The sequence below is a fragment of the Lucilia sericata genome, unplaced genomic scaffold, assembly GCF_015586225.1.
Source record: "Lucilia sericata isolate MDLA Ls3-8-SP2 unplaced genomic scaffold, ASM1558622v1 Contig000030F_arrow, whole genome shotgun sequence".
Lineage (NCBI taxonomy): Eukaryota > Metazoa > Arthropoda > Insecta > Diptera > Calliphoridae > Lucilia > Lucilia sericata.
The window spans coordinates 266,241-278,738 of NW_023994068.1; the positions used below are offsets into that span (position 1 = coordinate 266,241).

General features: G+C 33.7%; 1 protein-coding gene across 1 annotated transcript; it reads left to right on the forward strand.

Annotated features, from left to right (window-relative positions):
• Positions 1-1,904: 1,904 nt before the first annotated feature.
• Positions 1,905-6,695, forward strand: LOC119611082. The gene is made up of 2 exons (XM_037966542.1): positions 1,905-5,177; positions 6,306-6,695. Exons 1-2 carry the CDS (start codon positions 1,905-1,907, stop codon positions 6,693-6,695), a joined length of 3,663 nt encoding a protein of 1,220 aa, XP_037822470.1.
• The last annotated feature ends 5,803 nt before the right edge of the window (positions 6,696-12,498 follow it).

The following is a 12,498-nucleotide window of genomic DNA, read 5'->3' on the forward strand; positions in this document are numbered from 1 at the left end:
AATAAAAAACCCACCCTTAAAAATAAAACTAAAAATAAAAAAAAAAAAAAAAAGAGAATAAACAATTAAAAATACCCTACAAACTAAAACATAAATAATATAAACTAAATTAAAAATAAAATTGTGTAAAAAATTACAATTGTAAAAAAAAACAAAACAAAAAGTGTACAAATTGTAACAAAAAACAGACAAAAAGCTTAAAACAAATAAATTGTGTAAAATAAACAACAAAGTGCACAAAGTAAAAAACAAAATATTTGTTACAAAAGACAACAAAAAATGTTCAACAAATAAAACTGAAACAAATTTAAAATAAACAGAAAACACAACAAATCAAAATTCTCAACATAAAAACAGTGAAAAGATAAAAAATACATTACAAATAAAAACAAATATTTTTAACAAGAACATACATCAAAAAAAAAAAAAATAAATAAATACAGTGAAACACAAAATATTAATCTAAAAAGAAAAAAAAATTACCCACATACCCCAATACCTATTTGTTAAAAAAAAAATAAATAAATAAACATATAAAAACTACAAAAACAGAAATTATTAATACATAATTATTTAACAAATTAACAAAAATTTAAAAAAAAATATATACACACAAATTCATTAAAACAAAAATAAATAACAACTACACATATTGAAAATAATACAAAACTTACAAAAGAAAAACACACACTGTACATATTTTTGAAAATAGTAAAAAAACATTAATACACAAAAATAAACAAGAAATAAAACACACACAAAACATATACACACGCTTAAACATACATACCAGACCCAGCTTACATATTACAACAGCCACACTACACACAAGATCAACACACATCATAGCGGGAAGAAGGTGTAAAGAAGAATCGACAACACAAGAGATTTTTTTTGGTTTATCTCTTGTGAAGGTTTGTACCCTACCCCCAGCAAACAAGGTAAGTGTATTTTTTACAACTTACTAATAAAATTTAAATTTCCATTATTTTGTATTATATTAGTTTTATTTGTCAAGCAATATAATATAAAAATATTTTCTATTCAAAACCCACTCACCCACCCACCCTATTAAAAGCTTTTTTGGAAATATTTTTATATATTGCTTGATTAAGCTAATATTACCACCCGAATTGTGTAGCATACCCATACACACATAAAATACCCTGTCGGAAATTTAAGTTTGCTGTTACAAATTTTTTGTAGATTTTTAAATTAAATTAACCCAATATGTCCGATTTAAAATCTTTGGCCGCCACTTTAATGCGATATATCCAAATGGATTTGGAGTCTTTTGAGGAAGATTATCGCTCCTCTCCGGAAAGTTTTCAATCGCTACCCGCACTCAAATTCAAAAAACGTGAATTAAGTGATTTATGGTCTAAAATTGACCATAAATTCACTCAAATTAGAGAATCCGCAGATTTACTCGATCCAAAGAAGGCTGAAACAATCAATTTAACGGAAGTTGTGCATCATTTTAGATCTGCCAGAAATTTTTATAGAACTAGTATGATCTCAATAGATGAATCTATTGAAGAGATTACTAAGGCCAATGATACCCGAGCCTCATTACCCGAACCCTCACAACCCAACAATTCCGTAGCCTTCAATGTACCTCCATGCGATATGCCTACATTTAATGGAGATTTTAAATCTTGGCTTCTTTCCGGGATCTTTTTAAAGCCATATATGGTAACAACACACGCTTAAGTGGAGTTGAAAAACTCTTCTATCTTAAGCAAAAAACAAGCGGCGAAGCCAAAGAAATCGTTGACAACGCACCCCTAACTAATGATGGCTTTCTCATTGCGTGGACCCAACTCGTCTCTCAATTTGAAAATAGACGAATGCAAATCAATGCGCAATTGAAAACACTTTTTAATTTACCCACAGTAAGCACCATGTGCAGTGCTTCTATAAGAAAGCTTCAGAGAAAGATTAATTGTTGTATTGCTAATTTAAATTCATTAGAAATTGATACGGATAATTGGGATCCTATCTTTGTATATCTTTGCTTATCAAAATTACCCAAAGAAACCCGAAGAGAGTTTGAGAAAACTCTCAATGATAGCGCTGAAATGCCGCAATGGACGAATCTTGATGTGTTCTTAACGAACACTTTTAAGGAACTTACATCAGTAAACGATGTTCCAGATTCGAATCCTAATACCCACCCTAACAACCACCCTAAAACCAAACAATTTACTGAAACAAAATATAACCCTGACAGAAGAGCCAAAGCGTTTCACAATGTAACCCATTCTTCAAAGAAACCCCACCCAAACCCCAAACCTCAAAATGAACAAAAATTCTCTAACCCAAACCATATACCCAATTCAAATACCCAAAAGAATGCAAATGCCCAAAATACCCAAAAGAAACCAAATACCCAAAACACCCAAACTAAACTCTATGGGTCCATTTGCAAACTTTGTGAAAAGAATCACACCCTAAGAGAATGTTCTTCATTTAATTCTTTAGGATTAAACCAAAGAATTGAATTTGTAAATGAGAATGGAATTTGTTACAATTGTTTAGCTACTGGACATGTCATAAAAGATTGTTATAGCGCATTTAAGTGTAGATATTGCGGCGGTAAACATAATTCGCTTTTACACAAGCCGAACTCTAACCCTAACCCACATGTTGAAAATACTCAGGCGTCAACATCACAAAACGCAGTACAGTCTTTCTCAACCCACACCCAATCAAGCAAACCCATACCCATAGATGACAGAACAAAGTTATTAGGAACTGCAGTTCTGAATGTTGAAGTTCAAGGTGAATTATTTCCAGCTAGAGCGCTTATTGACCCAGCTTCAGACTTCTCGTTTATCACAGATAAACTGAGAAGGAAGCTAAAATTACCCACTACACCCATAGTTGCTGAAATATCAGGATTGAATGAAATAGTTTCAGCTCGTTCGAACAAATTATGTCAAGTTTTATTGCGCTCTAACACACAAAATGAATTTAAATTGAATATCCAAGCAATTGTTGTTAAAACATTAACCAAAAACTTACCCACCCAAAATTTAAACCCCACCCTAATACAAGACTTGGAAAATATTCAATTGGCTGACCAAAAATTCTACGAAAGTCGACCTATAGACTTTATTATTGGCAGCGATTTTTACCCACAGATTTTAAAATCTGGAGTCAGAAAAGACTTACTCAATACCCTTATAGCTCAGGAGACTGAGTTTGGCTGGATTTTAACAGGACCCGTTCAGAATTCGCAAAATAACCAACCCTTAGTTTCATACTTCAGTTCAGTCACGCTTGATAAAGTTTTGACCAAGTTCTGGGAAATTGAAGATGTACCCACCCAACCCAAAGTTTCAGAAGAAAGTTCTTTATGTGAAGAAACTTTCAAGACCACTACCCTTCGATTACCAAATGGCCGTTATCAGGTAAATTTACCATTTATATACCCTACTGTCGAGTTAGGAAACTCTAGACACGTTGCTATGGCTCAATTTCTACGTAACGAGAAAAGTTTGATGAAAAAGCCAGAGCTTAAAATGGAATATGATAACGTGCTACAAGAGTATATCGATTTAGGTCATATGAAACTAATTAATTATAACCCAAACACTCCTTCAAACACCCATTATTATTTACCCCATCACGCTGTTGTTAAACTTGATCGTGTTACGACAAAAGTTCGAGTTGTATTTAATGCATCTAGCAAAACCTCGAACAGCAACAGTCTTAATGATACCCTACACACTGGTCCTACCCTACAACAAGATTTAGTTGTACTTATCTTGAAATGGCGCTTTTACAAGATAGTTTATAATGCCGACATTACAAAAATGTACCGGCAAATTATGCTAAACCCTACCCACACACCCTTCCAACGGATATTATTCCGTAAAAGCGTCAACGAACCCATTCAAGATTATGAACTGCAAACAGTTACATTTGGTGTTAACTGTGCACCATATTTGGCTATTAGAACCCTACACAAATTAGCCGATGACATTCAAAATACCCACCCTATAGCTTCGCAAATATTGCGAAACAACATGTATGTTGATGATGTCTTAGCCGGAGGTCACACAATTGAAGAAGCTCAAAAAGCTCAAACCCAATTGATCGCGGCTCTAGACTCTGCTGGTTTTCCTTTGAGAAAATGGATTTCCAATACAAAGGAATTATTACACAATTTACCCGAAGAACATCTACTAGATGTTGATTTACTCACCCTACCCGAATCAAATAATGCTAAAACGTTAGGCATTCGTTGGAACGCTAAGGAAGATACGTTTTTCTTTAATGTACCCTTAATTGAAAGAAAATCAGCATACACAAAGCGAACTGTGTTATCAGACATTGCTCGTCTTTTTGACCCAGCTGGTTGGTTAGCGCCAATTGTTATATCTGCCAAGATTATTATGCAGCAAATTTGGCAAGATAATACAGCATGGGATGAATGTCTTAACCCACTCACCCTTATAAAATGGCAAAAGTTTTTGCAGTTCTACGATAATATTAATAGAATTCGTATTCCAAGATGGATTAACTTTTCACCTTCAGCAAAAATTGAGTTTCATGGTTTTTCAGATGCTTCTGAAAAGGCATACTCTGCATGTCTATATGCACGAGTAACACCCATAGACGGACCTAATTCCATAACCCTACTCTTCGCTAAGACGAGAGTTGCGCCAATCAAAGTAATCTCGTTACCAAAACTTGAACTTTGTGGTGCAGTGTTGTTGGCAAATATGACACACAATGTACTCACCCAACTCAACCTACCCTTACATCAGACGTATTTCTGGACCGACTCATCTATAGTTTTGGCCTGGCTTAGTAAACACCCTAACTCGTGGAATACATTTGTGGCAAACAGAGTTTCAACAATTCTACAAACAGTAGGAGTAGATAACTGGAATCATGTTGCTTCACACGATAATCCTGCCGATGTTGCTAGCCGAGGATGTAATGCTGATGAGTTAAAAGATGACACTTTATGGTGGAATGGACCATCGTGGTTGAAAGAAGTCGCGTCGAAGTGGCCAACAACAAATAAACACTTTATTACTCAAGCTGAAGCTAAAGTTAGCCAGTCGTTTGCTACGACAGTTAATACCCACCCTACCTTAAATACGAATACTGAAAACCCAGATATATTATCAAGATTTTCGAAATTGTCAAAAGCTCTAAGAGTAATGACATATGTCTATCGATTTTGTGATCGCGCATCATATACCCGAAGAAATACAATTCGAAATGATAGAGTTATTCTCGATCGAAAGAACCCACAACTAGTCAATGATAGACTACGTTTATTAACTACCCACCCAAGTATTGAACTTGATGCGTCAGAGATCAAATCTACCCGTGATAGACTTATTATTCATTGTCAGACAGAATATTTCAACAACGAATATAACTGTTTGAAGAGAAAATACCCTATACCCAACAAAAGTGACCTGCTTACCCTAACTCCATTTTTAGATTCTGCAATGATAATGCGTGCAAATGGTAGACTAGCAAATTCCAACAGTTTGTCCTATTCCGAAAGACACCCAATATTAATACCCTATAAAAGTGCATTTGCTAAATTACTAGTACAACACGTCCACCTGGTAACCCTGCATGGTGGAAATCAACTTATGTTGAGAATAATCCGATCAGGATATTGGATTCCGAAACTTAAGAATCTGATTAGTAATGTTGTTAACAAATGCTCACCCTGCATAAGATATAGGAATAGACAAACAACCCAATTTATGGCGGCGTTGCCACCAGAAAGAACCCAAATAGATAAAGCTTTTACAAATGTTGGCGTTGATTTTGCAGGACCATTTGACGTCAAAGCATACAGTGGCAGAACTTGTAAAATAACGAAAGGTTACGTTTGTGTTTTTGTTTGCTTTGCAACAAAGGCCATCCACTTGGAGCCAACATCTGATTTGTCTACCCAAGCCTTTATGGCAGCCTTCGCTCGATTTTTTTCGAGGCGGGGATGCCCTGTCACCATTTACTCTGACAATGGAACAAATTTCATAGGTGCTAGCAAGTTATTGAAAAAGGAGCGACAGGAATTTATTAAACAGCTAAAAGGATCTGTTACGTCCACTAGCAGTTTTCAGAATTTGACGTGGCATTTTATACCCCCAGGTGCACCACACATGGGCGGTTTATGGGAGGCAGGAGTTAAAAGCTTTAAAGCTCATTTGAAGAAAATAAATACCCTAAAATATACATTTGAAGAGCTAGCTACACTCCTTGCTCGAATAGAAGGATGCCTAAACTCGAGACCCTTAAGCCCGTCAAGTGAAAACCCTCAGGATCTTAACCCGTTAACCCCAGGACACTTTTTAATTGGCTCACCCATACTTACCCCTGCAGAACCCGACACAAGCAGTGATAATATAACCCTGGCAAACAGATGGCAAAAATTAAGGATACAACATCACAACTTTTGTAAAAGATGGAAAGATGAATATCTTAAAGAGCTCCATAAAAGATATAAGTGGAAAAACCCTACCCGAAAAGTTGAAATAGGTGATATTGTAGTAATTAGACAAGACAATTTAGCACCCAATGAATGGTTACTTGGACGTGTGACCAAAACACACCCTGGTTCTGATGGTAGAAATAGAGTAGTTGACTTACAAACTTCAACTGGAACTCTAACACGACCAATTACTAAAATTGTTGTTTTACCCGCTAATTAGTCTAATACTTTTACTCAAACCCTAACCCAATATGACAATATGCTTAATTATTTCAACTAACCCATATACTAACCCAATATATTATGAATCATATTTAACACTTCACCCTAACACACTAATTCATTCATAATATTTCATTTTCATAAACCATCTTTTAATTCCATACAGAATGGCACCCAATAACAAACGAGGATCTAACTCTGGTCGCTCTGGTCGCCGTAATACGCATCACCACAAAGGAAGCCGAAGCCATCATAACCCCAAAAGAACAACAAAATATTATGGTTGCGGTATTGGTAAGGCTGATCATAGGCTAATAAACTGCCATAAATTCAATAAAATGAATTTGGCAGAAAAATATAAAACTGCGGTCAGCTTACACTACTGTGTGAATTGTTTGGCAAGAAACCATTTAATTGGAAAATGCCCTAGTAAGGCTCGTTGCCAACAATGCGGTGGCAAGCATCACTCAACCCTACATGGTCCAAATAGGATTTTAAAGAATTTGCTCCAAGACCGATCCCCACCACCAACTCCAGCCCCAAGAACTCAACCCATACCAGCTCCACGCCATTCCCTAGCAACAACACCCATAACCACACCAATTACAACATCCATGACGAAAACCTTCGTACCGACTGTAGTTGTGCAGATGATCATGGAAAGCGGAAACCGGATAGCAAGGGCCATATTAAACCCCAGCCTAACAAAGTCCCGAATTGCATCCGTGTTAGTACGAGACACCAGTTTGAAACCCTTCACAATCGACAACGAGGTTTTCGTCAAAGTGTTAATTGGACCAAATCTAGCATCAAACGTTAGATACGAGGTTTGTATGGAAGTTGTTAAAGATCTTCCAAAAACCCCTTACCCAAACCCAATGGACGAAGCCATTAAAAACAAAGTTTGTCGTATCTCACTTGCTGACCCCGAATTTTATTCGAACAAACCTGTCTCTATGGAGATTGGAGGAGATTTATACACCAGCATTCTTCAGCCCAATGTAATCCACATCGACGGGGGCTCACTTATAGCCCAGGATTCTACCCTTGGCTGGCTGGTCATGGGATCATCTACCCAATAAACCCGCACACAATGAAGTATTTTACATGCATAATTTACCCTATTACCCTACACCATTTTTATTGAATAAATAAAAATAATTGTCCTTTTCTCTTCACAGGTTGCCAGGCCCGGGAGGATGTTCACATCAGTGAACACATAACACTGTCCATCCCTGACGTCATTTAATACCCACACATAACTGCAGCCAACTTCATCTACATATGAACGTCAGCTGAAGTTTTGGCTTTCATCTTTAACTTACTTCTATTCTAATCCACCTGTGAGAAGAACAAAAAGTGTGTGCGCTAAACGAACCAACAAACAAAACAACAAACCCTACAACAGCGAATTAAAAGTTTGTAAATAAATAAATAAATTATAAACTTAACCCTAAATAAAAACTAGTGATAAAACTTATAATTAGTGATAAACCCTAAAACTAAAAATAAATACTAAATCTAGTGGAAATCTTAATTTTCTTAATTTATATCACAGTTTGTATATCACAGTTAAACCAATTAAAATTTATATCTAAAACTTATATCTATTGTTAAAGGAATTAAATGATTGTGAAAACCCTAAACCAATATTAAAACATTAAAACCCTAAACCTTTAAAAATACTTACAACTAAAATAAAATCTGAATTTATAACCTAAAAATACTTACCCTATATACTTACCTTATATACTTACCCAAAAGATCAATAAACACATAAGTATTATAACGTTTTATGAAAATATCCCAAGCCTTTCTTATTTACCCTTCCTCCTAATTCCCGCGTAAGTACCCATCTACCCATCTCCCTCTAACCCCTAAATAAACAGTGAGTATAAACAATTTTAAATTATTCATAAAGTAAGAGAAATAAAGAAAATGTATTATAAAGTCGCTTTTAGTACATAAAATAGTGTAAAATTAGATAAATTTCCAGTTTCACTATTGCTATGGCAAAACTGGAAATTTTACTAATTTTACTTTTTTATAGCATAAAAGTGACTTAAAACTGAAACGAAATCGACTCACTAAGTAAGTATTAAACAGGAGGAACAGTTTCTTACCAACGCGGTCACTTTTCTTCCTTTCAAATTGTGCAATATTAGATGTTTTTTAGATATTTTTACCTACACGTTGTTACGTTATGGATACTATTTAGATAGCAATTGTTTGCAGGGATTGATTCTTATTGTTTCGAATGAGTTTGTATTTATGTTGATATTTGTGTGAATAATGTTTTCTCTTACATAGACGGCTACACCTCCACCTTTACCATCTCTATTAAAGAAATACGAATTGAAACCATTTATATTATAAACATGTTGCTCTTCATTTTTGATATTGGTTTCCACAAGAACTATAAAGTTAATATTATTTATGATATTAATCAAACTAGCTAGGAACGGATTAAAATTTAATCGTAGTGAACGTATATTCATATATATCGAGCCCTTTTCGCACAAAAGACGTAACCGACAAAAACTAAATTTTACAGGAGAGCATTTTTTTTAATTATCTTCGAAGTAGGACATAGCATTATTCCAAAACTCCGTTAATAAATGTTATTACATCTAAAATGTAGGATGCAGTTTGTTTCGATTTTATATTGATGCTATATCCGATTTTGTTGTCGCTTACGTCTTTTTTGCCGAGACAAATTTTTATGATATAAACAATGTTGAGGCGGTTACGTATAAATTTTCTGCCTAAAAAAATTAATTTTTGTGTATATCTCTATATATTATGCATAAATCTGAAAATTAAGATTGTAATAAATATTTTTTCATAAGATTTTAAGATCATCTAGCGATGTCTGTACTTCAGTCTTTTTGTTGAAAACCGGATAGGTTCCGAACGTTATGAGCTAGAGTGATGAAAATCTCCAAAAATGCTTATTGATGACAAATGTTGTTTTGTGTTAATAATGGGCAAAATCGGTTCATGATTTCACTTAGCCCCCATACAAGTGCCCCCCCCCCCCCGAGTATAGTTAAAACATTCATAAATATGTTGTTTATGTAGCAATCGCTATAAAATGTTGAAGAAGTCAGTTATATATACCTGTAAATTATGTTGGGAAGTATGACAGATGTCAGGCAATATTTGACCCTATCGACCCTTTAAGACAATGATTTTATGACCATAGCTGTCTTAAAAATATCAGTATAGCAACGAAATTTGATGTATGATGATGTTTTATGATGGTTTCCTATGCCCCTCATACAGAAAATAATTTTACAGTTAATAAATCTTTCAAAAATTAAGAAAGTATGATGAAATTCTACAAAAAACATTTGTTTTCAAAACTAATCACGCGTTTAAATTCTATAGACCTCGGTGCACAATTAACCAAATCCCTCGTTAAAGGCCGTATTCTGAAAATCACCCTGATGTCCACATTAATATCCATACATGGTAGTACAATTCACCATATATCGAATAAATAAGTAAATTCTGGTACTATTGATTCATTAAGAGTCCATATACAGGTCCGCCTTCCGAAATCCACAAATTTACAACCAAATATAAGATTTGGTTAAATATTAGTAATATAAATGCAATGTAATTAGTAATTAGAATGAACTAAATTCATAAAAAATTAAAGAAAATTATAAATTTCAGAACATAAATTGCAATGGCATAGTGATAATTACATGAATTTATTACAATTATACTCAGATATGTTGCATTTCATTCACAAACAAATTTAATACGTTAATTTGTTCAAAATTTTTCTATGAATTTAATATATTTTAAAAGAAAATTTAGACGTAACCGACACCTTGCTGTTACAAAATTCATAAACAGAAAATAAATGTGTATTTACGTCTTTTTTCTTTTTCTTGTAAAGTTGAAACCATTGGATCTGTAGCTACGAAATTTTCAGAGATGATGCTAAAAGACCTAAATTATCGATTTCTATAAAAAAACGAAAATCGAAAATCAAGTCGCTTACGTCCATTTTGCAAAAAGGGCTCGATATGTTTTCTTTGGTTACATTTTTTATTTATAGTTTTATTTAGTATTCGTTGCTCCATATCGTTGATTTGTTTACCCATCTCAGAAATCTGTTTCGTTTTCTCCTTCCCTGCCAGCAAATTTGAGTTTAATTTTGGATAAATGAACTAAATTTACACTATTTAGGCTCAACTTCATGTTTCTCAGTGATAAATAAAAATATTTACAAAAACAAAATACATTATTTTCTAATTTTTATCCCATTTTTTAAAATATAAGTTCGATCTAATATACCAAAAAGAAACGTAAATGATAATAATTAGATAGAATAAAAATGTATAAAAAGAACACTTTTTATACCCTCCACCACCATCAGTGGTGATAGAGGGTATATATAAGTTTGTCATTCCGTGTGTAACACCAAGAAATATTCATCTGAGACCCAACAAAGTATATATATTCTGGGTTCTTAGAAATTCTGAGTCGATTTAGCTATGTCCGTCCGTCTGTCTGTGTAAAACACGCTCACTTTAACACGAAGCAATATAATTTAACCAAATTCACCTAAAATATTCATTGTTATCCGGTACAGTTTGGTATTGAAAATGAGTAAAATTTAAAACAACTCCGAAAAAAATAAGCTTTTTTTACACATTCTAAAATAATTTTCTCGAAAACAATGCAAGATAATTTCATGAAAGTCATCATACATTCGTTTCTACATAAGATCTTGATTCCTGCTGAAAATTGCTAAAATCGGTCCATAACTTCATATACCTTCCATACAAAAGTACATATTCCCGGAAAATTAGTTTTTTGTTAATAACTTCCGTCAGAATATTGATATCTTCACAAAATTTTACAAATTAAAATCTTATGTCAATTTTTTCCGATCGGTCCACAATTGGTCATAGCTCCCATACAAGGACCCTTCCCGAAAATCACTTAAACGAACATAACTCATTACTAAATCAAGATATCCATATACAATTTTGTACAATTATTGCTCTCGCATACCAAAATATTACTATGAAATTTTTTTCCGATCGGTCCATAATTGGTCATAGCTCCCATACAAGGACCCTTCCCGAAAATCACTTAAACGCGCATAACTCATTACTAAATTAAGATATCCATATAAAATTTGGTACAAGTATTGCTCATATGCACAGAAATATTACTATGAAATTTTTTCCGATCGGTCCATAATTGGTTATAGCTCCCATACAAGGTCCCCTCCCGAAAATCACTTAAACGCACATAACTCATTACAAAATATTGATATCCACACATTTAGCACAAATATTGCTCTTATATACATAAATTACACTATAAAATTGTTTTGCAATCGGTCCATATTTGGTCATACCTCTCATACTAGGTCCACTCCAGAAAATCACTTAAATGCACAATATTCATTGCTAAATAATGCTATAGATACAGAATTTTGAAATTTTGTCTTTATATACATAATTGGTCTATAGCTCCCATACAAGGTCCTTTTACGAAAATCTCTTAAACGCACATTACTCATTACCAAATAAAGCTATTGATACAAAATTTGGCACAAATATTAGTTTGGTATACAAAAATTCTATTTAAAGATTTTTTCACGATCGGTTCATAACATGGGTGCGGTCGGTCCCATGCAAGTGTCCCTTCAGAAAATCACTTGAAGACACATTACTTATTACTAAATTACGATATATATACAAAATTTGACTGAAATATAGCTTTTATGTACAGAAATTTTGCTTAAAGAATATTTTATGATCGGTCTATAA